General features: G+C 43.1%; 1 protein-coding gene across 2 annotated transcripts in view; it reads right to left on the bottom strand.

Annotated features, from left to right (window-relative positions):
* Positions 1-27,307, bottom strand: part of hmcn2 (hemicentin 2) — a 62,460-nt gene that overhangs the window by 32,501 nt on the left and 2,652 nt on the right. For both annotated transcript variants that reach the window (XR_001663890.1, XM_007565148.2), the window contains exons 2-24: positions 24,372-24,442; positions 23,913-24,071; positions 23,205-23,327; positions 17,875-18,046; positions 16,373-16,479; positions 16,164-16,284; positions 15,808-16,071; positions 15,560-15,704; positions 14,106-14,227; positions 13,582-13,854; positions 13,033-13,174; positions 11,550-11,677; positions 10,767-10,880; positions 10,522-10,680; positions 10,234-10,428; positions 8,831-8,926; positions 8,604-8,731; positions 8,342-8,486; positions 6,529-6,641; positions 5,235-5,394; positions 4,281-4,440; positions 1,109-1,236; positions 729-980 (exon numbers count right to left, since the gene is read on the bottom strand). Coding sequence is in view for 1 of the 2 variants with exons in the window: in XM_007565148.2 (XP_007565210.1) it covers positions 729-980; positions 1,109-1,236; positions 4,281-4,440; positions 5,235-5,394; positions 6,529-6,641; positions 8,342-8,486; positions 8,604-8,731; positions 8,831-8,926; positions 10,234-10,428; positions 10,522-10,680; positions 10,767-10,880; positions 11,550-11,677; positions 13,033-13,174; positions 13,582-13,854; positions 14,106-14,227; positions 15,560-15,704; positions 15,808-16,071; positions 16,164-16,284; positions 16,373-16,479; positions 17,875-18,046; positions 23,205-23,327; positions 23,913-24,071; positions 24,372-24,442 (3,477 nt within the window). In the remaining variant the exon portion in view is untranslated. The remainder of the gene's footprint in view (positions 1-728; positions 981-1,108; positions 1,237-4,280; positions 4,441-5,234; positions 5,395-6,528; positions 6,642-8,341; positions 8,487-8,603; positions 8,732-8,830; positions 8,927-10,233; positions 10,429-10,521; positions 10,681-10,766; positions 10,881-11,549; positions 11,678-13,032; positions 13,175-13,581; positions 13,855-14,105; positions 14,228-15,559; positions 15,705-15,807; positions 16,072-16,163; positions 16,285-16,372; positions 16,480-17,874; positions 18,047-23,204; positions 23,328-23,912; positions 24,072-24,371; positions 24,443-27,307) is intronic.

The raw sequence follows: 27,307 nt of genomic DNA on the forward strand, positions 1-27,307 counted from the left end.
TTAATCCACCACCTTTACAACTGGCCATAAGGTGTAGCAGATCGGCATTAGGTTGGGGTGAAGTCCAAATTTAAAGCCCTATAAGTCATGTGTGGACGTGTATTGTCTTGTTAAAAGGCTGTAACATTGTGCTGGCATGTAGACCTCAAGTCACATCATTATGGCTCTGAACGTCCTGAAGCAAGACTTAAGTAAAGTGTGTCTTTCCGCAAATCCTGTCGTCTTGGCACAAGATTATGCTCACACAGATCTCTGTTATGATGCAGAACTGAAATTCATCACTGAAAATGACAAAGTGCCACTGATCCTTCTGGTTATAGCACCACTCCAAACACAAAAATCACTGCTTTGGTATTAATGGTAGCCTATGCTTTGAACATCAGACTGTCAGGCTGTCCTTGGTCCTTGATTGTTGTATATCTTGGACAAACAGAAACTCCATAACCTGTTGGTTCTAACATTAGGCAATTGTGACATCTGTACAGCTCACAGGCTGGCTAATCTCACTTTATGACTACCTAGGCTGATGCCATCAGGTACCTGAAGCATGACTGTTTTTATTGGAAAAAAGTGATAACTTCATTTTTGTGCAACCCTTCATTTCTGTTGTCTATAGAAATTGAGGTAAATTACTAGAATTGCTTCATTCATTGGTGTATTGCTTTTGGAACGCAGTGTAAAATGTTCACACGTCTGAGGGTCTGAGGTTGTAAAGTAGAGATATTCACCAAGGATTTCCAGCGTAATCTCTAACGTTTCCTGTCCAGCACCGTTTTTGGCCACACACTGGTACGTGCCCTGGTCTGCAAGGGCAACTGGATGGATCCTCAGGGGTGCAGAGTTCTTGTTGCCAACAGGACGTCCGTTGTGGAACCAGCTGATCTCAGGCCGTGGTTCTCCTTGGACCACACAAGGGAGAGCCACTGTTTGGCCAAGCATGGCTTTCAGAATGGATGGTACTGGCTGGATTCTGGGCTTGGCTGAGAATGGAAATTGGTAGCATCAGTGGTAAAGTCTCCAGCATGTTTGTCAGAGATGCTGAAGATAGCATAATAGCCTCTGAGCGTTAGACTAAGTTCAACTTACAAATGAATCTCCGCCGATTTACCTTGAATGTGTAAATTGTAGCTCAGGGACACGTTCCCTGCTGGGTTTTCTGCAGTGCAGGTGTACAGTTTACTATCAATCAGACGCACATCAGTGATCCTCAGAGAGCCTGAAGGCAAAACGGTGAACCTGGGGAGGAATAGGAAGCAAAGGCAAAGCAATGGAGAAAACACTTCATGAGTCACAGCAGACCTGCAGCAACTCCTTAAAAAAAGAAGAAAAAACTGTTTCTGTTATTAGAAAAAAAAAAAACAAAAACTTTCATAATAATGTAATATTTAAACTGCAATGAATGCAGATATGTAGGCTCAGTGGATATTACTAAGATAGACCATCGCAAAGTAGAGCATAATTCTGAGGTGAAAGTCTCTCTTCCAACAATGGCTTTACCATCTTGACCATCTTGACCTTCTCTTTCCACCTCACAATTATGAACGACTTTAAGTTGGTTTATAATATGAAATTATAATAAAATACTTTGCTGTTTTTGTAATGTGATGAAATGTGTGGAAGTCCAGGGTTGGCCATACTTTTGCAGGAGAGTGCAACTCTTGCTTAGTTTGTAATATTTTCTTCACTTTTTTAATGCTTTATTAAAAGTGTTTGCTACAAATGCAAAGAGAGCTCACTGTGAAGCAGCTAGTTGGGCTCTTTTCTGATGTCATTGTTTTGGTGCACACGACAAAAATGGATCTGTGACGACTGACAGGCATGACTAAGTGAAGTCTGGACCTCAGCTAGACCCGAGTTGTGCTCCCAGAGAACAATTAAATTCACATTTCCAATTGCGCAGAGCCATTACCGTATAAAATGGTAAGGGAAGCTTGACCTTGATGATATCACTGTGGGAAAGGTCGAACGCTTTAACATCAATTCATTTCCGCTTGTTGGGAACAAGGAAGCAGGTTATTTGAGGACATACAGAACATGTGAAAATCACAAGTTTTGCTAAAGGATAAAATTAGTCATTCGTGTCTCTGTAATCAAAGTTTTGTTTCTTAGAGAGCAACCATGTGCAACGCACAGTTTATGTTGAAACACTCATTTGTCCTATGGATGTTTGTCACAGATAAACATCCATAGAGCATCCATAAGATTGTGGCAATCACTTACACTAAACTTTACGTCAAGAAGATGCTTTGTTACCCAAACAGCAGCAGGAGTCCAGCGCATGTCAAAGAAGCTAAATGTAGGTCAGTCGTGTTTAATGATTTTTGTGATAATATAAATTACATCAGAAGCTGTACAGCTGTATAGCTGAAAGTAAACACACCTCTGCAATTTATCTGAGATAACTCTGTCTGCCAAGCAGCCGAATTCTAACAATAACATGTTCATGAAAGCGGAGACTCGGCTGTAAGCACAAAGAGCTCTCTATTTTAGCAGCCATATGCTGTAATACCTCCACCAACGCCACCACCACCCCGTCCCTCCTCCCCAACCACTGTAAAAAAAAAAACAGAACATGTACAATCAGAACCAACTGGCTGCCCGTTCAGTCCCTGCTCAGACTGCAGCGCTCCGACACAGAGGAGTTGAGCCATCGCTCTCACTCATTCATCACTCCCCACTCTGCTGTCAAATCACCAGCGTCTGGTTTAGAAACTAACTGGGACAAATCCGTCTCATCAGCACTGGGTGGAAAATGAACAAGTAGTGGATTAGAAAAGTACTCGTACTCCTTCTACATTTTGTCAAGTTCCAGCAACTAATCACGTCAATTATCAAAACCCAGTCATCCCTGCAGAGGGAGGTCTTATCTCCAGCAGGAACTGAGCGAGAGGCGGGGTTCACTCCGGAAGAGTCGCCAGTCCATCACAGAGCAACGCAGAGATACACAGGATAAATAACCATGCACACACACTCGGGAAGTCTCGGGAAGTTGGAGTACCCAGAGAGAACCCATGCGTGAACAAGGAGAACATGCAAATGCCATAAAACCCCAGGATGGGATTTTAATCCAGGACCTTCTTGCTGTCTGGTTACGGTGCTACCAACTGCTCCACCGTGCAGCCCAGAACCACAGCTAAAGTATCTCATGGAGATTTTATGAGACTGAAATAAACCAAAACAAAGATGTTTATAATTGTGAAGTGAACTGAAAAGTTTACATATTTCATTTAAAAAAAAAAAAAAACCTGAAAAGTTTGGAATGCATTTTTATCCCGCTCCTTCGCAAGTCAATGCTTTTCAGAACAACTTCTCGCTTCAGGTACAGCTGCAAGTCTATTTGGGTATGTCTCTACTGGCTTTTCACACCTACAGACCAGCTCAGTTTGATCAGATGAAGGGCTAAATAAGTAGATATGGGAGGAAATTCACCCCCACTCATTTACGTTACAATCAGCACCCTCTGGTCATTTCCCCCGGAGTCGCAAAGTGTTTCTGCAAAGAACAAATCTTTACACGGCCCGCCTGTTTCCACAGGTCCCACACATATGCAAACGGCGGGGTGTGGGGGTTGTTCTCACAGATGTGTTATTCTCATCAGACAGAACTTGTAAAGAGTCAGCATGTTGTTTTACAGCTCAAACACTTCTGGGAATACAAGCATCAGGCAGACGGTATGCTTGAATCTCTTTTTCTGTCAGTTCATATCCCCCCCCAGCTTCCTGGCATTCCACCCCCACTGTTTCCTTCACATCCAGCTCGCACAAGTCTTATAGTAACTGAGTCACCACGAGTCTCCACCCCGTAGCCCCTGTCGTTCTCCTATCTACCCTACCCCAACCTGTATCTCATAACTAGACGACATGCGCTGCAGGCTGTCTGGTTATGAGATTTTGTCTATGATGTATCCAATATGTTGCTCCGATCTGTCATCCTGTCTGTCATCTAGGGGTGACAACACATAAAAATAGGGTACCAGGCCAGATTTCACCAGATGTTCCTCTTCAGCACAGACTGTGGGTCAGGCCTATGCACACACACAGCTTTCAGTGGACTGTCACTATCTCTGCCTTACTCCACTTTCAAGGCATCATCAAGAGAAAAAAAAAATAAAATAGCAGTACTTTCAAATGGATGCTTCCCATCAGCAAAATGCCCTTGTAATACTAAATGTCCGACATGTTGGCAAGGTTGTTGGGAGTACAAAGGTGGGAACCATGGGTCACTCTCCAGTTAGGTCTACTATGACTGCATATTGATTCCCACAGAAACCATGTTCTTACCCGGCTGTGACGGGGGGGATGGGGTTCCCGTTGCGGCTCCATGTGACTAATGGAGAAGGACTTCCCTGGGCCTCACAGGGGAGAACCACCTCAGTCCCCACCTCCGCCGCCATCTTAACGATGTTGTCATGGCCGCTCAGGCCCATAATCTTTGGCAGACCTTAAAAAAAAAAAAAATGAATGGAGGGACAAGTTATGGCAAAGTCATTCTAGGTCTTTTCTCTTGTAAAAGGCCGAATGCACCTAAAACACTGCAGCACCTGATTGTTTCACATTATGTTAGGCTGCAATCACAAACTTCAGTGTATTTTTATTGAAATTATATGTGATAAACTTTAATAGCACGTAATTACTGTGGTGTGTGTATCTGTATTCAGCCCCCTTTACTCTGATGCATCCAAATACAATCCAGAGCAACCAGGTGCCCCCAAAAGAAAGTCCATGTGTGTGTATTTTGATCTAAGCATAAATTCAGATGCTCTGTGAGGGGCTCACATGTGTGTAAGAGGAGTTTAAACCAGAGGTCGGATATAAATCAGTATCTCATCTCATAAAGGACACAGAACACAAAGTACAGCTGTGATCCGACCAAGACATTACCGTCTTCCTAAACTGCCTGGCCAGGCGAAGAGAGCATTCAAAAGAAAAAGATGCCAAGAGGCGAACTGCAGAGGAGCAATGGAAGAAGCATAGTTACAGAAAAGTCACAAGAAGATAAGAAATCTTGTTTCAACTTTGCTGCAGGTCAGGTAGGCAACACTATATACATTTGGAAGAAGATGCTTCGGTCAGATGAAATCAAAGTCGACCTCATTAGGCTATATGAAAAAAAAAAATTAATTATATATATATATATATATAAATATAATGAGTGTGTGACAACATGTGAAACATTTCAAGGTATGTGGATGCTTGCAAGTGAATGTCTGTCTAGGACTTTGCTGTCACTCTTACTGTTGACACTCAGCTGGATCTCCCGGCTAGCGTAGCCCACCGGACTGGTGGCGGTGCAGATGTAGATGCCTGCATCGTCGGACGCGGGGTGGGGGATGTGGAGGTATCCATCAGAGTCAGGCTGGAGAGAGGAGCCGTCCCTGGGTAGAGGTCGCCTTCCCTGCGAGAATGGCAGGTGCAAGAGCAGGAACACAATTCACGGTAAAAGTTAGAGCCACACCAGCGCGGAGACACTGTGCTCGGTTCAAGGCTTGCACGGCAGCCTTTGATGTCAAATGTAATTACAGACCACCAGTTGAAATGCTCTCTATTTGCAATAAGCACAGAGAGGAAAGTGGCCAGCTGTGAAAGTGCTTGCTTTTAACATTAAAGAAAATCCTTTTGCTGATTTGCTTTTATCTCAAGAAAAAAATATTTATGTAAGAGCAGAAGTCTCAAAACAAAAGGAGATTCAGTTAAGTATGTTGAAAAAGAAGATTGTTGACCTTACCCCAGTAGTTAAGAAGATATAATTTGAGCTGACACAAGTCTTCTAGAAATAATAATCCCAGTTTTTTTTTTTTTTTGTTTTTTTTTTCTGTCTTGAATTGCTGAATTCATTGTGTAAATTGAAATGTGTGACCATGTGGGTCAACCTACGCTTGTAGAGAAATTATTCACTGATTAATCAAACACATCACTGTTGAAGCAGGCAGAGGAGTTGGGCAGTATTGGCTACTTTAATTTCCATGTTTTGCATCCTAAATGAAAAAATAAAAAAAAAATTTAAAAAAAAGCAATCAGCTTTGCCCAGATGGACAAAACGTTTTGGGTTTTCCTCTCAAGATGTGAAGAAGCTACACATGAGAGGTTTTAAATAGATTTCTAAGGTACTATAAAATCCTGAGTTATTTTCCACAGCCCAATAGCAACAGGGTAGTAGTTGCCATGGTTACAGCCTCTCTTTTCAGAAGGATAATCAAGGCTTGATTGCAGCACAAACTATTGTTGTTGGAGTTAAGAATATTCTGACAGACAAAAGGAAGCACTAGATCAAAAAAAAAGGAAAGAGTAAAAAATAGGGTTTATGTTAATGTAATCACAATAAATTACAGTAGTTATGTAAATTATAACAGCCACTCGACAGTCTACTTGCACTTCAGAGGCCTTCGTATTTATTTGTGCATTATTAAGGATGTTGGAGTTAAACAGAATAAATATTGCATTAGTTCTTTAATAACAAGAGAAGAACAGGAAAGCATGAATATATAATCAGTCGGTGAAGTGGATTTGGGCTGTGTGTGGGTTAACCTACCTTGGACCAGACAACAACTGGTTTGGGAACTCCGCTGGCCTCACATGCCAGCGTTATGGCTACACCCTCGTTGGCTATGTACTGGTATGGGCCGGCTCTGATCTCAGGCGGTACTGTGGAGGAAGAGGGTGGTAAAACAAAGCTGTCTGACCGTGAAGAACTTGTCCGCAGCACTGCCGCTGCACCACACAGCCTGCCAGTGTGGGGTCGCATTTGAGGTATGCCTTAATTACAAACTGATGACAAATTATAATCTGCCCCGTCTGTCAATCCATGCCTACGAACAAAACGGCCCGCTCATCAAAGCATGCAGTAAATGAATCCCCTCTCTGTGATTAGAGCAGGTGGTTGAATCATCAACAGATTTCGTGCTCAGCGCTGAGTCGGCACATTTTCGAACCCGGCAGTGTCCGGCGGAGAGAAGCTGTAAAACGGGAAACCGAGCAAAGAAGCTTTGCAGCGCATAATTAGATGGTAAATTAAACCAGTCTTACTGCGATCCATCAAAAAACATTAACATGAAACTAGAAGATTTTACTCCACTAGCTTAGCAGGAAGTGTGAACATGAGGGCGAGGCAGATTGAAGTGAGATCCATAGAAACTTTCAATTGTTGACCTCAAACTAACTCAGTTCACCATCTGTAGTAACTGTGACTACTGATTTATTTCTCTCATCTCTCCCAGTTAAAGCTTGTTGACAGCCAAAGGTTTCTGGGACTTTTAAGCTTTGAAACGAGAATATTTGGCGTTTGTGTTTGCGACGACCTTAAGCCAGTTCACTCGCGTTAAATTGTATAGTGTATAAAAGCGTAATATAGTCAGGTTATTGTCTAATACTTTACATGAAGGAGCGACACGGACACCGATGTGGATGCTTCGGTTGTTTATTGGTAACCAAGACAACAGAACGTAACGTCGCAACCTTACATGCGAGCATGCGCTGTTGGGTATTAGTAAAACCATTAACTACAATCAGCATCAATACCTAATAAATATCAATATATTTACTCTTATATGCATTATCAAAACCTGCTTATCCAGGTGAAAATAATACATAAAGCAATTAGTTCTGCTTTCAGCTCTCTGGTAGGAGCATTCCTCCTTCACCCTTCACAGTCTGAATTATGTATATATTTTACAGTGTTTATACTCCAATATGTAACTTAAAATAGTCACAGAATGACCATTTTAGCTTTATTATTTTAACTCTCTGTTAGAGAGTAACCACAGTGAAATAATCACACGTTACAGCTATGGACCACTGGGTTGTAATCCTGACTAGAGCGCTCCTCGTTTTTTTTTTTTTTTTTGCTCTGATCATACAAACACTGTGAAAGTGATTTAAAGTTAGGAGTGACTCTATATAAGTTATAACATAGATAAAGGGTCTGTGTCAGAATCATTTGTTATACTTTTTCTACTGAAAATCACAGTTTTTGCAACTAGACTGCATTTCCTCTCTGACGCAAACTCCTAAGTTACGACTGGAGCATCTTATGTAGAGTTCAATCCATTTACACATTCTAACAAATTTAAAATGACTTTCTTCAGCTGTTACACCATAACCACTAACTAAAAAAATCCTTCCAGCAGAAGGAAGATTTGGGGATCATTTACTAAGAAAAAAATCTGATGGATCTGGACAAAGTGGAAACACACACAGATAATTGACAAAGTTCCAGGAAATGAAGTTCTGGGGGTTAAAGGTACAAAGTGTCATAGTTGAAACACATGGTAAAAATTCTTCCTTTGCCTACTTCTACTAGAGTGACTAAGCTTTCTAAGCTGCTCCCTCTTTCATTAGTTTCCTACCTTGCACCTCCAAGCTGACTGTGATGTTCGTGGAGCCCGCTACATTCACTGCAGTGCAAACGTAAGTCCCAGTGTCTTCTGGGAGGGTTCTTTCAATGTACAAGCTGCCATCACTCCTTATGAACATTCTCCCGTTCACTTGGACCTGTTCAAGCAATAACAATAAAAACAAAAAAAGCAAAAAAAGCAAAACAAACACATGCTTAAAAAAAAAATGAAGAGAAATATTGGAACAAATATATTTAATTCCAGTCAGGCATACAGGTTTTCCATTACTGGACCAATGTCTTTCTGGAAGCGGTATTCCATCCAGCAACATGCAAGGGATGCTCAGGGACTGGCCAGCGCCTGTGGTGATGATTGGTGGAGCTTGGGCTAAGACAGGAGGCTCTGTAGGAAAAGAAAGTTAAAAAAGAACAACAATAAATAGAGCCAGGAAGTGTGAAAATGAGGCTTGTTGGATTGGTGTTGCTGTTGCTGAAAGCCTACCCAGTCCAGTGACGCTAACTCTGGCCTCAGCTTTAATGGTCCCGAACTGGTTCTTGGCTTCACATATGTATACGCCTTCGTCATGCAGCCACACACCTGCAGTCAAACACACGCCTTTAGAAACAGATCACATGTGGCACGGGAACGTCTCGACTCTCACTCTGAATAATCTCTTTATGTAGGACATCAAGTCTTAGGAGCTACAGCTCGTAAGACCTCTTCTCAATAACCAGTGTTATTATTGCTTTGACGGCCCTGTAATTACTGGTTTAAAAATAGAAAAAAAAAGGGGGGGATTAATGGTCTTAGCTCAGCTGCCAGCCAGCTGACACACACTTCCCCTCCTTGGTGAATTCCCTGGACATTACATGTGGTAAAATTGACCTATAATTAAATTCTTGTGTTAGCTAGCCAGCTGATGGTTACAGCAGGTAATGACGGGCATTAGTGACACTGAAAGTCAGGACAAAGAGCATGAAACTAAAAACAAGAGGTGGATGGATGTTGGGGATTGCCGAATGCGGATTATTTACTGTTTTAAACCGAACAGGTAAAACTAATACATTAGGTCAGTCAGGAGCTTCTGCAGTGACAGAAGCAGTCCATACAAATGTAACAATCTCTCTTTAGCAATATTATATTATAATATTAAGGACAATATATTGTGCTTAATATTGTCATCAACAGTGAATACAAGGTCAAAAAGTCAGGAAACAAAATAACTGCATACACAATATAAATACACCCTTCTTTTTTGTGTCTGACATTAAATCAAATAAACAATTTCGGTATTAAGTCAGATGGAATTACCAGAATGATTTCTCGAAATTTACTAGTTTACATACTGTATTACCATGTGATAGAAAATGTCAGAAAGCCCAGATAAATATGCTGTGGTTTAGCAAACGTTTGATAATAATTCATAATTTTCTCTGACGAAAAATGGGAAGGGGGAAGATCGAAAGAGCCAACTGTGACGGTGGGAACATCAAACTCTGTGGATGTTTTGCTGCTTCACAAAGACAGCATTGTGAAGAGAAATTATGATGAGAAACACAACAGCTAAAGCGGTTTTTCAGGATGTTAAAATGTGGGTGCAAATGGGTCTCCAAAACGGCAGTTTAATCTGATTTAATATCAGACAGAAAGGGAAAAAAAAGTTAGTTTTTTTTTTTTTAAGCATAAGTATTTGATTTCAACTGTGTGTTTATTTAATCTTAACAAGGTGTTACACAACATAAAAAAAATGAAGTCAAGAAGAGTGACTGGAAATATGCAGCTTTTATCCAGTTGGATGCTTGGGAGCCATCTTTATGTGGTTCTGGCACCTTTTCCACAGTAACTCACTTGGGTCAGCGCAAGTAAACTAGTATTAGCCCCTCGTGGAACCGAAGCGCACTCACTTTGAATTGAAAGATGGCCGCTCTCCGTCTGCATTGTCCTGCTGCCGCTGCCTGTCCTTGCGAGAAACTGCCTGCCGTCCTTCCTGCGCCAGCTCACCGTCGGCTGTGGGGAACCTCGGGCGATGCAGGGAAGGGTGATGTTCTCCCCCACGTTAGCGCTCACGTCGGCCGGTGCCTCGGAAAACAATGGGCCCACTGTGGAGGTGGAAGTGGCACAAGATGACTTTCCCTTTGTTTGGGCTTGAGAGTAACACAATCTTTATGCAGAGCAGTAAATTGCGGTCTTACCTCCAACCTCTAGACTAACAGTGCCAGTGGAGGTTCCAGCAGAGCTGCTGGCCACACAGTTATATTGACCAGCATCGACTTCCTGCACGCCTCGAATCTGCAAGGTCCCGCTGTGCACATCCTGCTCTACGAAAGGAGCAGAGCCCACCTCGAGCTCACCTGGAAACACAAACAAAACAGCTGCTTTTTCAACCAAAATATCCCCACAGCCGTGGCAAAGAATGAACCGTTTGTCTTCGACTTACCTTTGAACCAGCGGACGAGGGGAGGAGGAACGCCTGTGGCTTGGCACGCCAACGTTGCGTCACTACCGACAGATACTAGCACGACCTGCTGAGTAACTGTTAATCTTGGCACCTCTGTGGGGGAAATATGTCAAAAAAATTTTAATATTTCAGCAAAACACAAAGATAAAAAAGTTAAGCAGATGCAACGCCTTGCAAGAGTATTTCACACTGCTTAGACTTTTTCCTCATCTTCTCACAATAAAATCAATTTTATTGAAGTTCCTTTGAAATAGGAGAAATGAAATGAACAACTTTCAATTTTTATTTTGCTAATATAGATCTGCGTGGTTTGGCTTTCGGTGACATATCAGAAGGATTAATGATCGAAGCGCATTCATGTGTTGAAATATCCTATCCAAAGTCAAGACCTGAGTCCACACAGAATGTGTGCGGGAAAACTGGAAAACTAAAGAGGCTCCAGATGAATAAATACTTTTGCAAGGCACTGTACATATCTTACATGCAGACGTCTGATTTGACAGATCAGTGTTGTTAAACGTGACATTCAGACTCGGCGGGTTTATAACACCGGGGTTGCCTTAGGGAAGGAGGCTGCCACTCTCGATCATTGTTAGCGTTTCCGTCAAGGACGGGGCTGACAGCTCTAACTGACACCACGTCTCCACCGCTGTCAGGACTCGCAGAACAAGGGGAGAAATATCTGACGGTGTGTGGCAGAGACAGGATGTGGCCACACTCGCAACATAACAGTAACCTGCAGCAGACATCTGCAAAGATTACCTGCATACGTTAGCGACGCAGACTGAGTGATGCTCCCGGCCTCGTTGGTCGCCTGACACGTGTAGTCCCCGGCGTCCTCTGGAAGGGCTCCGCGAATGGTCAAAACTCCTGCCCTGTTTACACTGAATCTGTGTTACACAGACGACACAAAATGATATTATTTGACATGTTCCGATGTAGAGATAGAGAAGTCCTCTTTCTAAAGGGGAAATATTTTTATACACATGGAAAGTTCAGATACATACAAACAGTTTCAAGAAAACCTTTCACAACAAGTTGGTTTGATGTTTTGAACCCAGAGCTACAAATTTTTTCACACTTAGTCATGCTAAGATCACAAACCTCAATTTTTTCACTGGATTTCTATGTGCCAGACTAACACAGTAGTTTTGAAGTGGAAGGAAAACAATACACATCCACCTTTGGCTGCAAATACAGTGGCAAATCTTTAGGGAATGTCTTAACATTCTTTTCGGATTTTTTGACTGGACCATTCTAACGCATGATTCTGCTTTGACCCAAGCCATGTTACATAGCGCCAGCTGTTTGTTTAGGGTTGCTGCTCTGGTACGCTAGGTTTTTTTAAACCAGGACTTTCCTGCGTTCAGCTCCATCCCGCTTTCCATCAACTCTGACCTGCTCGCTTGTCCTTACTAAAGAAAAGCAACGACACATAATAATGCCGCCACCACCATGTGCAACAGTGGCAAGTCATATCCAGTGTTAGTAGAGTTTTGCATGTTGGTCAAAACTTTGGCCTCATCTGACCAGAGCGCCTTCCTACATGTTGCTGAGCCGTCAGAATGGTTTGTGGTAAACCGTTAAATCTTATTGCTTCCCTTCAATAATGACTTTCTTCTCCCCGCTCTTACATAAGCACCAACTCTGTAGAGTTGTCCTGTCTGAACATTGTCCCACTTGAGATGTTGATCTTTGCCTTTTGAGTTGCCAAGGGCCTCTTGGCTTATTTTCTAATTAATGCTCTCCATGTCCAACTTGTCAGATTTAGGTGGATAGCCATGTAGCTTTACTGCTGTGTCCTACTCTTTCAATAAACAATGGACTGAATGGTGCTTAGGATGTTGTTTTATGATCTAACTCTGCTTTAAACGTCTCCACAACTTCCTCCAGGTTGTGTTCCTTCGTCTTCATGATGCTGTTTGTTCCCTAATGTTCCCTAGTAAAACCTCTTGGGCCTATTTCTTGTAGTTAGGTGATTTCAAAAGACAACTGATAGCAGTTGATTTCATTTAGGGGTATCAGAGTACAGGAGGGCCAGAAACATGCTCAAGCCACCCTTTTCATTTTTCCCAAATGAATGAAATCCAAATGAAGTGCACTGAACTTTGTATTTGTGAAGTGACAAAACTCGAAAAAGATTGGAAAAATTGAAAAGAGCAACTTTTTGGGGGGAAGGCAGTGTAAAAGTCGATGATGATGACACTCCACGGTTCTCCACGGAGTTGGCTTAGCGTTCTCTTACCTTGGCTGATTAGCTAGAGCCACGTTTCCATGGCTCCAGGAGACCTGAGGAGGGGGGGAGCCGGACACTGAGCAGACGAAGCGGATCTCGTCCCCTCGGGAGAACGTTTGGGTCTGGGGGCGAACTTCCACAGAAGGAGCCTCTGCAATCAGAGTCAAACACAAGCAAACAGAGAAACAGCGATGAGTCAGAGCGTTGTCGAGGCAGCATGATGTCATTTATAACTTCCTATCAAAAGATTAACAACCTTAAACTCAAAGTGGATAAACGTCTGACATCATGACCGCGAACAAGTTTCACATTTATTTGCCTGTTTTCGATGCTTACTGAGGGGCATGTCTGCAATGAAAAACACATTTTTCTCTTAACATCACGCTTGGCGGATGAGCTCTACTTTTTTCTTTTTTCTGTTAAGGAAGTAGCTCACTCTGACTGCGAGGAGGTTAGGGGAGTAATGGAAACCAGATGACGGGAGCCTGAGCGGAGCCATGAGGCCCCGGCGTGTTAAGTGCTTAAGCAGATGATCCACAGGGTATCTTCCTTCCGTACCTGGAACAAGAAGCCACACTGTGATCTCGCTGCGCCCGTGGGCGTTGGTGGCCTCGCACCGGTACGCCCCGGCGTCCTGTGGCCGAACTCCGCTGATTTGCAGCGACGAGTCGGCCAGCAGCTTCGCCCGGCCCGCTCGGGCGTGGACGGCGCGGCCAGCTCGATGCCACGTCAGGTTGTGACGCATGTGGCCGTCCACCTGACAAGACAGCACGGCCACGCCCCCCACGGAGGAAGTCACGTTCACTGCGGGCCTCAGGACCGGAGGAGGCTCTGTGTTTGTGGGAGCGCAACCAAAACATAAAAGTAGAATTATCAGCGGTGGACAAACAGAGCAGAAACAGTTTACCTTTTAGAGACAATGTTTGTGCTGGCATGCTCAGCGTCTGGGGGGATGTTTTAGACGTAAAGCAAGGATTTCATAAAAAAAAAAGAAAATCTTGGATCTTCTTTCAAAGCTTTGTAAAGAAAGACAGTGATGAATGCTAAACTCCAGAACTTAAACTCATTTGTGTGTCGTATACCTTGAATGGTGAGCTGCGTTAAAGCCCGTCCTTGTCCTGCGCTGCTCTGTGCTACACACTCGTACGTGCCTTCATCCTCACCGGATGCATGTGCGATCTCCCAAGATGCTACAGCAGAATTCCTAATAGAAAAACACATGTGGTAGGTTAACAAGTCATTACTTTTTTCCAAGTCAAAGCTCAAGTTTCAAGTGATTTAGCTTAAGATTTATCACACCGGAAGATAAGATTTTAGCACATTTTAAGACGTTAATATATTTGCTTTTACTTTTTCAAAACATTCAGTTCAACATACAAACATGCTGCTGTGAATTATTTAGGATATTCATTTGAAGCAATTTAAGTCTGACAAAAAAAAAAAACCTCCCAGCAAAATCAGAGGTTAGTTGTGAGGGGCAAATACTTTTTCTGTTCATGTTGAATTTCTGAACAAATCAGACAGGAAGTGCTTTAATTAAAGAAGTATAAATACCTTTGTATCGACATAGTTACTGCCTATAAATTACCTCACTTCTTCACTATGTAGCCAATATGAATAAATGTGTTTTAAAGAATAGACTCTCTCCCACTGAGCCGATTTGTCCAAAAACTAATTAAGTTTTGAGATTTCCGTGGTGTTTGCAGACTGTGAGAGTGATTTTGTTTCGATAAACCGGAAGCATCCTGCCGCTTCTGCTGGCACGCATAGCAGTAAGGAAGAAAAGCACGCGAGCTGCCGCGGATCAGGCAACATGTGGCACACAGGTTAGATTTTTGTTTGTTTCCCACTGGCTTCGTATTAAAAAATGGTCTCAAACCACCCCAAAAAAAAAGAAGAAAAACAGAAAACTTGGAAACTGCGGTTTATTATTTTACAAAGATATCACATAGAACTACATATGTACTACGCCATTAGATTTTTCTACACTTCTGTAATTTAGCTGGAAGCAAGAATTATGTACTCAAATTATTTACACTTACTGGCTTACGTTTGATTGCATGAGATAAAAACGGACCATGAAGGTGAAGGCTGAGTCTGTGGAGAGTGAAACTAGGGTTTAAGCCGCAGGCTCTCATCTGTGGATAATCCAGATATATTTTCACCAAAATTCAGTCATACTTTATAAATGTAATTTAAAGCAGATTATCAACAGACAAAAAAAAAAAAAAAATAGAAGTTTTAATTTTTTTATGATGACACAATCGAATATGTAATGTTCTCCAAAAACACAAAAAATGGGCTGTGTAGGCTTGATTCTTGACAGATGAGCCAATAAAATGCAAGAGTCAGGCAACACTAATGCCTTGCAGCCGTGTTCACTGGGGAGAGTAGGGAGCAACTTAATTAGCGATGAAAGGGGTCATGCGTGCTTGAAGGCGCCGCGTCTAAAGGAACCTGACTGAAAGTTAGACCAAACTCTGCAGAAGAGCATCAGGAAAACAACGAGGAGGAGGGTGAGAGGTGGGGGACTCACTGGAAATGCTTCTCCTCTCCCAGTGTGATCCCACTTCTGGTGAATCTCAGCCTGTAGGGAATGTCGCTCTGCACGGAGCAGCCAATGGTGGCAGGCTGCATGTAAAAGCCCCTTACCACATTAGGCATTCTCACAGCTGGGGGATCTACAGGAAGGAGGAAACAAAAGGTTAAAAGGTCACGGGGCAGATGGACAAGGTGTTGACGTGGGTGAAATATTTCCGCGAGGATTGCTGGTTGTAGCCTTGCCTGGAATGATGTTGGTGTAGGAAACACTCGACAGTCTCTGGAAGCGGAAGCCAGATTCGTCATTGCCCGTTGCCTTGATGAAGAAGCTCTGCGGTGGGGTGCGGAACTCCGGGAGAGTCCACAACCCTTGTTGGCCGAGGTCAGAGGGCAGAGATACGGGGATGGTGCGTAAGGAGCGTCCCGAGGCAGACATGAGCTCCACCTGGCTCAGGTAACCCGGCGGCTTCAGGCCGGTACATTTTAGCATGACATGGGCTGGGAGTCCTGGGTGGGGAAGGGGGGAAGGAAATATCAAGCGTCAAACACACTTTCTCCTTTTCATAAAAATGTAACTGCTAATAGAAGCCTGTCAGCACCTTTGACTGGTCTCTCTCTGGTGTGGTTGAACTCTGAGACAGGCAAAGTCGAAAAGCCGGCCCGGAAATCTAGACTGCTGACCCCGGTGACCCTCAGAGTATGGCGCCCACTGCAGCTCACCTTTAAAAAGGTGAGCAGAGTTTAATTGGCCAACTGTCGAAGAAACCAAAGAATACATTTTGTGTCCACTTTTCTCAAGTCAAAGTACCTTGAGTTTCCAGAATCCGGGTCTCGGAAACTTCAGGTTGATGACACGAGCCGAGTTGGGAATATTCAGCAGTTCCTTCAGGCCCTGCTCAGCACCAACGACTCGACCTTGAGGAAAGAAGCGAAAACAGAGATTATTCACGGTAAAGGTGCCTTGTGAAAGACTTTTACAAGGCACATTACAAAATATACATTTTACCATTTTACATTGTTTTTCAATCAGAAAAATATGGCATGCATTGTGTTCACCTTGTCAGCAGTTTGAAGGACCCAACTTTTGGGCCTAAGAGTTTTTCGAGAATGTCTCTTCCAGTTTTGGCCATCTAAAGAGTTTTTGTTCCCCCAGTCTTCTTAACAAATTATCTCCAGCTCTGCCAGATTGGACGGAGACCATCGCTGAACAGCAATATTCAGGCTCCAGAGATCTAATCATCAACTCTGTTCAGCTTCCCTGACGTACAGGACAATAGCCTCCCTGCCACATGAAGCTGCCCCCACTGTGTGTCATCATGAAGATGGACGGGGTTAGCTTCCTGCCAAACGCAGCGTCTGAATGCAGGCCAAAAAGTTATGTTTTAAGCTCATCTGACAAGAGGATCTTCTTCCAAAAGTATGCTGTGTTCCCTACATGGCTTGAGGCAAACTACAAACTGGGCTTCTTCTGGCTTACTTCAACAATGGTGTCCTCTTCCCACGCTTTAGTAGAAGACATTTTTGTGAAATGCACATCTACTATTTCCCCCTCTCAGCTTTAGATGTGGATCTTTGCAGCTCCCCTAGAGAGTGAACCATTGCTTTTTTTGGCTGATTTCTGATTATTGATTCCCTTTCCCGGTGTGTGAAGAAATGAACAAGTATTGACAGGATCGATTCATTTTTGGAAGATGGATTGAACAGTCCTCTGAGAGACGCTGAGAGTAAGACATTCGGAATAAACAATCAATCAGTTAATAACATATTAAATTAAGTCAGTAATTTTCATTCTGATTATCAATATTTTTTGAAGGGCGATTTTGTTTACAGAGACTTTGTAATCCACGTAATTCATGGTTTCACTTGTGGGTTGTTTTTATTTCTTCTTTATTTATTATTTTTCTTCTATCTAAGTGTTCTTTACAAAATTAAACTTTTGAGATTGCCTTTGAGGGCAATGTTGCATTTTTGTGCCATTGTCAACATTAATTGAAAACGGTCTCAAAACAACAATATTATCATTCATCGCAATAATTTCTGGGGCAATTCATCGTCCAGTAAAATGTTTTATCGGCACAGGTGTTTTTGAGAGTTTATGGTATTGTTCCCTGACTTGTCTGTTTTGTATTGCTCTACCACAATGACTCTCATTAAAATACATTAAATTTGTGGCTAAAAGGACAGAAAGAAAATGTGTAAAATGTTGATACCTGTGCAAACCACAGTAAAATGTGTGTTCAAATTTTAAGAGTCACTCATTATTCTGTGAATGTACAAGAAAAGATGGGAGGAAGCAAACTGCGTAACAACCGTAGGGGTCACTGAGCTCGATTTGTGGCGCCGGTCCGCTGAGTGAGACGGTGACCTCCCTGAGACTGGGGTCAAAGGGCACTTCCCACTTGTTTTCCTGGGCACTGTCGTGGTTAGAGGACAGCAGGTGGACTTTCATGGCCTGAACCGTCTCTTCTACCCACTTTAAAACCTGACAGGAGAGGAAAAACAGAATTTTACGACCAAAAACAACAACAAGAAAAAAAACTTATGTGCAAAGAGACGTGCTCATCATCCGGCTAACCAGAGGTCTCCCTTCTTAACTTAAAATACACAACGCAGGAACCGGAAGGACTTTTCCTGGCACGCCTTCCCTTCCCTGCTCTTTGTCTTTAGACTTTGCTTTCATCACTAAAGTATTCCAGAGAGAGGTTTTTGCCTAAACAAAGGACAAGTGAAACGTCTCAGCTGTCAAACTGATAACATACAGTTTTCTGCACTCTAAAGCATATATTCCCAGAAGAGCGTCTCTCACGGTGGAAGTATTTCAGACAGTAGTCTTTCTCCGGTTCTAATGAATCACAGCTTCCTGCTCGGAACGGAAAAGCATAGCTGGATCTGGGGGTGGCAGCGCTGGCTGTGTTTTAGAACCAAACTTGCATATTGAACCTAACTTTTTATTTTTTTTTTGTCCTCGGAACAACCTGACTAAGGATAACAGAAACAGAGGTCGCTGACTGTAACCCACTCCCCCCCTCCCGCCCCACACTTTTCTAGGGAAACCATTAAATTTAAAGGGAAAGGTTCGGTCAGGTGGTGACACACTCGGCTCACTTAGTCATCCCAACGCGCAGCGTGAAAGTTATCCAAACACTGAAATAACCACGGACAGGTTGATTGTACCTAATTGCAAAAGCAGTAATTACTCAGAATATCAAGTCACTCAGAAGCTCTCGGGAGACGCATCTGACATTATAGACTTTCAGTTTTGACAGCTGTTTTACTCTCTATGTGTAGTAATTGTGATGGTATTGATTCCCACATTTTCCCAGTTTTCTTCTCTTTTTCCCCAGAAATGGAAACAGAAGCCAGAGACATTTCCCAGTGTCTCCTTTCATTGGCCACAACAGACCAAAACTCTTCCATCTTCTGAAAGCTTAACAAGCAACTGACGTCTAGTGTTTATTTTAACCTCGCAGGCATGTTTTCATGTCGAAAGCCGGGCCGTGACACGTTATTTCCAGAAATATATTTTAGGAAGTTTAAAACCAACAGAAGATTAGAACAAATTTTTAAAACGCAATCATCAAATCTCTACTTTTTTTTTTTGTTTCCCTCTGTGTCGTTTCAATTGAGTACTGACAGCAGCTGGTCTCTCTTTGAAAACTGGAAACAGCTGTAATGACTGCCACATGTGCAGTCATCACCAGCAGAACAGGAAACTACAAACCAAGATGTCCTACATCTGCCTCGGGACGGACGGCTGGACGGTGACCGCTGCTGGTTCAAGTCAAGACCGAAGGGAGGAGTTGGTTTGAATCCGCTCAGGGCTCGGATAAAAGGAAGCAAAGCCCAGAGACGGGACGACTCGCCGTCCAGGCCTCGGCAGGGCTCCGCGGCCTCTCCCCGTCTCAAACGCCGGGAAGGCGAAAGATCACACATCCTGCGTAACCTCATCCCGCGAGTCTCAGATGAGTGGGCCTACAGGAAGGACTCCCCTCTGTTAGTCGAAGCAGCTCAACAGATGAGTCAGGGAAGGAGAGGTAAGCACAAGCTGGATTGCCCCCATCATCCCCCCTGACTCATCCACGTATGAGAAAAAAATATGTATCCACGCTGCGGTTAGGAAGCCTGACTCCAGACGTCCCGGTGGGCAGGGGTCAGTTTAGTCTTTACCCAGGTTTAAACACCGCAACCGCAGACATTTTGCTGTGAAATGTCCTGCTACAAATAAGAGTGGGCCGCACCAGATGGAGCCCCTGCTCCTTTCTCGGCGGGGGCCTCGACACGCAGAGACCGCTAGAGAGAGGCAGCTCAGACTTAAGAGTGGATATTACCTACATTTCATTTTATGCATGAGAACCATTACCACCCCCTTGACTCACTACCGAATCCACATGATGAGGAAACCAGAAGGGCAACAGTACACGCAAATATGCGCACCTTTCTCCTCGGAAAAACACGAACCCGTCAACCATATTGTGTTAATGAAATCAAATCCGACCACTTGATTGGCTATTTTAATGCTGATCGATATTTCCTTGCGTTTAAATATGTATTTGTAGTTTCCTTCCACTCAGTTAAGATCTGAAGAGTCTACATCTTTTTTTTGTTTGTTTGTGCTGTTAACAGATTATTCTATTCCAGCTGTGGATCTCTGCAGCTCCCCCAGAGTTACCATGCATCTATGAGTTTGCGTGGTTCCCTATGTCTTAATAAGTTACTCCATGACAAGTTTTGGATTTTTTGAAACTCATCTAACCCTGCTTTCGGTTTCTCCAAAACATTCTCCGACATGTCTGCTGTATTCTTTGGTTTTCTTAATTAAGTTATCAGGATTCTTTACTTAGGTAAGGTTCAGTTTAGTGGTTTCAGAGTGACGGGGGTTAAATAGATATGGATAACGCACTTTGCAGAGATTTATTTGTAAAGACACATGAAAACCACGTAATGCTTTTCTTTTCCTTGTAATTATGCACTAGTTTCTATTGACTATTACATAAAATCTAAATAAAATGTGTTGAAATGTTCAGTTTTAGTTACCTGGAAGCCCGCAAATAATCAATTAAAAGTCAAACCCTCGTGTATAAACAGAATTTTAAAGATTATTATAAAATGTACATTTCACACTCCATCACAGCAACATGAGCTCTTCCTCCCCGTTTGCACATTCTCTCTCAGATCCCAACCAGTCAAATGTAAAGGCTGTGTTATATTGAGAGTAGAGGGAGCTGTAGTGCGAGGACACTGAGTCGATGCCACTAAGCAGCTGCGTTGGAACGAGCAAAACCATTACAGAGCGTATCCTGGGATTAGAGCGTAACATAAGTGCTCTGTATTAACTTCCTCTCTGCACAGAAAAAAAAAGGACTCTGTATCTGTCATTTGTGTGCACATTATTAAACTGTTATTAAGGGAGAACATTTTGGTCAGAGCGGTAGCGCTTTTGAGGTTTTTATGGATTAAAAGATTTGCAACATTTTCTAAAAATGCGTGCCACACAAGAAGTGTAATCGAAACGGATTCAAGAAAATAAAACAAGTACGCGCAAGCGTGTAACCGTACACCAAAGATCTGCTTGAATACTTGCAGCAGTCAAAAGTTAGCCGTCCGGAGGTGGGGTGTTGGAGCGAGACTGGACCCACCCTCCTAATACTCCCGTCACACACACAAAAAAATCACGTTCAGGCTCTCTTTAAACAGCTGGCAGGATTATGGTGCGATAATGAAACGAGCTGCCCCACACGCAGGCGTATGTATGCTATACGTACAAGCAGGAGCTGACAGGAAACAGACCCACACACGCACACACACACACAAACACTGGAGAGTTCACAGGTTCAGTGGGCCACCAGGATCCAGAACCTCTGGCTCCAGCACAGCGCTACCCAGCCATCTCCTGTGTTGACATGCAGGATACCAGTGTCTCTTCCAGAGGAAACTCTGGCTTCTTTTACGTCTGACTGGGAAGCGAGCCCCAGTTGTCTTTGGCCCCAGAGAACAGGGAGGGTTGCGGGGTCGGGGGGTCGCGGGGGTGGCTTCTGTTACAAGCTCCTTCCGATGTAAAAGAATCCCTCAGCCGTATCGTATGAACAGGAAGTTTTAATATCGTTTGATTAGACTGAATGAAATTGCTGCTGTAGCAGTCTGATAGGCTCTGTGCCTGTTCTTCTGCTGCTGCTGCTGCTGCTGCTGCTGCTGCTGCTGCTGCTGCTGCTGCTGCTGCTGCTGCTGCTGCTGCTGCTCTTCTCCGGACCGGCAAGTAAATAAAACAGCATGGAAAGCTTGGACAACCCTGGTGAAAATGTATGCAGCTATGAATAGCCGTGTAACTACCAGATGGCATGATTGCATTACATATAAGCTGACACATTTCATTCATCAAAAAAATAAAAATAAAAATGCAGGCAAGAATATTAGGTTTCCGTTTTTTATGGGTTCACAAAAAAGCTAACAAAAATGAACTAGTTTTATTGCTTTTTTATTATTAACACCAAAATGGGCTACAGGAAATGTTCCTAAGCAGCTTGAGGCTGTACAGGCATCACTCCTGAACATTCCTCTGTTAGTTTTATGCACAAAATATAATTAAAGTGGATATATACACATATGGAGCCACGCTTCCCTAAAACAGAAGATGACAACCATAAGTGGATGACGACATGTCACCTGGAACTGCAGAGCACCACTGTCTGCTGCAAACAGAAGATAGGCTGTTTTCTTGGCAGAACAAGTCATTCTAATTGGAACGTGTTGAATGGATGTGTGATCTCATGCGGACAACACCGAGATGACGGCAGAAGCAGCGTTACCTTTTCCAGATATTTAGCTATGATTAACAGTATGGCCTCTCCAAACCTTCCCCCAGCAAGTTTTCCCTCAATAATTAGCTGCAGCAAAGGCTAATTTTTTTCCCCTCAGTGTCTGAGCTAATTAAAAAGAGATTATACATGTCAGTATTCTGACTTCCCCTACAAACACCACGCAGCTTGAAGAGCCTTTATAAAACCAACTAAGTGACAGAAAATGAATGGGGTGACAGGCAGTGTCCTCTGATTAACATTTTTACACCTGCATTACTCCACTATACTCAAACTCTGAAGAGAAAAGCAGACTGATTTTCTCTTTCAGCCACTTCCATTCACCTCCGCTGTGTTTCACATAACCACTGGACAGCTCTCTGCTGCAATATATCCCCATTAAATCAGCGCACCAATACTCTTAAAAGTCTTTCTAATCTAAAGTGGACAGACAGACCTCAGCCTGACCCTACCTTTCATGGTAACTGTCACTTTACGATTACATAAGGCATGAAGGACACAGCTACCTGGCGGTGCTCGGTAACCTTATGCTCTTCATTTCCTTTGTGGAGAACAAATCTATAGCTAGACAGCTCTATAGACGGAGACAAAGAGAGTTTATTGCTGCTGACTATTGAGATATCAGTTAAATATAAATGAGTGCCTGATGGCGATTTCTGTTTACAAAGTCGTTATTTTAATGAGCCGAGCCAGGAATGCGCAGCATGTTTCCACGAATAGAATAAAGATGAACAAAACGCTGCAGAGTGCCTGATCTTCAGTGTTGCTTCAACTCATTAATTTTACGTAAAAAATGAGATGCTTGAGTCTGTTCTGTCACGGTCTTACCTCGTTCACCTGCTGCTTGTCCAGGTGAAAGATTTGTCCTGAGGAGGTGGCGGCGATCTCCTCGTACGCCCTGTAACCGGGCTGAGAGCGGTCCCCGCAATCTCCGGTCAACACAAATACAACCTGACGACACAGAGAGTCAGGCGGGTTTTTTTGTTGTTTTTTTTTTAAAGTTGCAGATCAAAAAAAACAAAGTAATGGAAATGGCTGGGAAAAAAAACACATAAGTCTTTAAAATGTAAGTAAATAAAACCTGAAAGGTGTGACGTGGTTTCTGACGAGTCTCTTTTTCAGGGACAGTGAAGCCTTTTGAAGTTAATGAGAAAAATGATCTCAGCCAAGATTTAGATAAATTTGAGGTTAGAATGACCCAGTCAAAGTCCAGGCTGAAGTCCAACAGAGAATCTGTGGCAGAACTTACTGAAGATAAGTCATTTCTCTGTCCAATCTGAATGAGGCTGAGCTATTTTGCAAAGAAGAATGGGATAAAGTTTCTGTCTCTACAGATATGAAAAGCTGGCAGAAACAGCCATCAAAAGAACGTTTTGACTCACACGTTTCAGGTTTTCACTTGAAAGAAAAAGAAAACAACATGTCCCTTTTCGCCACTTTGTGTACTCTTATTATCCAGATCTTTATTTTTTTTAAAAATACACACAAATCTCTTCTAAATCTGCGCATCGCAGCACAAGTTTTCAGTCTTAGTACCTGTGATTGACGGAGCTGCACCAGTCGCAGAACGTCTCTTTTCAGGCGGAAGTCTTTGGCCCGGGCATCGGTGAAAACATAGATGAAGGATCCTGGCAGCGAAACCTCCAAAGCCTTCTTTATAGCTCCTATGCTCATCTCAGGGCAGTCGCCTCCACCCTGTTTGACAAGAAGCACATTTACTCAAGTTGTGTGTGAAGGATGTCAGGATCCGACTTTTGTTGCCGACATTCAGGATGAACGTGTCAGATCTTGCAACGCGTACACATTATTAACATAATACCAATGAACACAGCAGCACTTCCTCTTGTTGGAATAAATAAATACTGTTGATCTCATCTGCAATTTTTGCTGATGTTACTCTTTGTTCAAGAATTTACCATAATCACCTGATTGTTTTGTTTGGTTGGTATAGAGGAGCTAAATAAATACAACTGCTTTGTGTGTTTTCTTTCGCACCTGGACAAACAACTCTTGCAGATCCTGCTGGAACTTCTTCGGGTCAGTGGTGATGGACACAGGGCCGATATCTGCAAAGGTGAAAAAGGTCATCGAGAGGAGATTTACCTTTATCTTTGACGACATGGAACACTCAAGATAAAGTCGTCTCAATATCTTCTGGTTGCAGAACATTCGTCATAACCCCACCAGAAGGAACTATTTAGTTGTCCCCTCTCGGCAGATTCCAGTTTTGCCTCTTTGCTTGTTCATGTTGCAGTGATAATGAAGATTAACTCCGCTTTATTTAGCTCAGCTGCTAAGAACAGTGACAAAATCAGATAACCAGCAGCCTAATTAATAAGGACCCAAATGATGAAGCCTGTTGTGCTCGGCATGGATCTAATTTGGGCACAGCAGAGGGTTGATGCACTAACAGAATTAATACATTTATTCTTTCTTTTTTCTTGAACAGTTCACTGAAACCTGGCCAAAGCCTCACGGACAAAGACGGAGCAGTCACTTTCTGCCGCCGTCAGCATTTTCATCCGAGCGACTTCCCAAAGGACTGGAGGAGCAGCAGGCGCAAGATGATGGATAAAAGCCAGTTACAGCCTGATGCTCACTTTGACAGTCTCTGCAGTCAGTCAGTGAAGCAATAAACATCAGCAATGACACAATGAAGGCATTGTTCTCCCTATTGAACACTGCTGCTGCCGTTCTGACAAAGAAGACCCCCATCAGGTAGGGTGGAGCCTCGTGAGTTCTGCCTTGCGATTGTTATTCCAACTATCAAAAAGAACCACTCTGACATGAAAAACAGAGCTTGCAGACGTGTGTCAGGCTGATGATATTTCATACTCGATCACAATCTTTTTTTTTTTTTTCCCCCCCAGTATTGCTGCCTTTCAAGTTGCCTTACTCTTCCTCCTCCTCCTCCTCCTCCCCTTCCTTGTCGGTGCCTGTAAAACACTGACAGCACTGTCACGACTCTTTGTTTGTCAGCCGCTGCCGCTTCTTTGCAATCTTGGAGGTTTACAAGGTCCCCGAGGGCAGGGCACATTAAACACAGACAGCATGTGTGGTGTTAGTCCCCACCACCCCCACGTGCTCTCCCCAAGGCTGGCTAAACCGGGGGCAGGGGGAGCGAGAGGGGGGCAGGAGCTGAGAGGGTTTTCCGGAGACTGTGGTGTGGAGGGGGGTAACTGGGGGTTAGCAAGTGTGTGTATGTATGTTTGTGTGCTTAGAAAGGGGGTGGGGGGGGGGGAACGACTGGGGGAATTACACAAAAGCAGCCGGCATATGCTTCTCATCAGAGCACAAACACCACTGGAGGACTCTTATTTTCAAGCTGAAGCTTTTCCAAGAAGAGGACAGATGCTGGTGGGGGAAGACGCTTACCTGTTACTCTACAGAACTCCGGCTTTCCTGCTCCACGCCTGGCTTGTTTGGGTTTTAATGTGCTGCCTGCTTCTGAATTTATAGGCTGCTCTACAAAGTTCACACTTTTCATGTGTGAAGCTTTCAATTTAAATATGCAAAACTGCAACAGCTAGATACGAGGAAATCTAAGGTATACTACCATGTTAAGTTGACCGACACAGTGGTAGAAGAATTTGAGCCAAAACAGACTATGCTGTGTCTTTCAAAGTATTTGTGTCTGTTAAACTTTTCTACTTTTTGACCCGTTATAGCCATAAACTTCGATGTATTGTATTGGGATTTTATGTGATAGAACGCATGTGTCAAACTTAACGCCCACAGGCCAAATCTGGTCCGCCATAGCTATTTGCTTGGCCCTCAAGGCTCTAGAGAGCCACATAGACAGAACTTCAAGACAACAGCTCTATACCTCAATATCGCTTTATCTGTCAAGTGAGTATTCTTATTCCTATAGTGCCAAACTACATCAATTCAGCAGTATACAATTGAACATTGAAGATGTTCAATTGTATTACATTTTTAAAAATACTCAATGACAAAGTTAATTTGTTAACCATATAATAGGTAGTTTCATTAATACATTCAGCCACAACCGGCCCTTTAAGGACATTGATAAACTTGATGTGGCGTAAAATGGAAATAAGTTTGACACCCCTTTGACATACTAGCAAAAAGTGGTGCAAACATATAAAGTTCTTTGCAAATAAATATCTGAAAACTGTTTCAAGTATTTAGATTTAGCCTCCTTTAACCCTAATACAATCAACTACAATCAACTGGCTTGAGGATGCTTAGTAAACAGAGCAACCATCAGACAGTTGAGCGATAAAAAGATCTGTTCAATCCACCCATGTGGAAATGAAAAGAATCAACAAACACAAACAGCCGTGAGGTGCAAGGAGAGTCTGGAGGAGCAGCAGATAACTTTGGCTTGGGTGTGAGAATCTGTCGATACAATAACCGCAGGTTGTTCCTCAAGAAGAGATGCATAAAACAGAATGTATGAACACAATGAAAATGCAGGAAAAGGAGAACAAAATTTAACTTTTTTGGCCTGCGCTCACACATAGTGTGGCTATACGTGGACGCAATCGCCTTCGTGAGGCAGAGTGGTGGCAGCGTCATCCTATGGGGAAGCCAAAACTCTTTGGAGCTGACGAGAAGATGCAGCTACATGTAGAAAAATCTCTCAGATGTTGCAAAAGATTTAAAACAGGGGCAGAAGTTCACGTTCTAAGACGACGACTCTAAACACGCAGCCGGAGCGACAATGAAACGGCTCAGATCAAAGCATATTTATGTGTTGGAATTACCCAGCGAAGGTCCAGACGTCTAGTTAAGAATCTGTGGGATTGAAAATTCCTGCTCACATATGCTTTCCATCTAATCTGTCTGAGCTCAAGTTGTTGTGCAGAAGTTTCACTTTCTAGATGTGCAAAGCTGGCTGGCAGAGACACGTAAATCTGCAAAGATGTGGCTCAACAAAATATTTTCTGAGGATGCTGAATTTGAAT

This window comes from Poecilia formosa, unplaced genomic scaffold, assembly GCF_000485575.1.
Source record: "Poecilia formosa unplaced genomic scaffold, Poecilia_formosa-5.1.2 Scaffold5, whole genome shotgun sequence".
Taxonomy (NCBI): Eukaryota; Metazoa; Chordata; class Actinopteri; order Cyprinodontiformes; family Poeciliidae; genus Poecilia; species Poecilia formosa.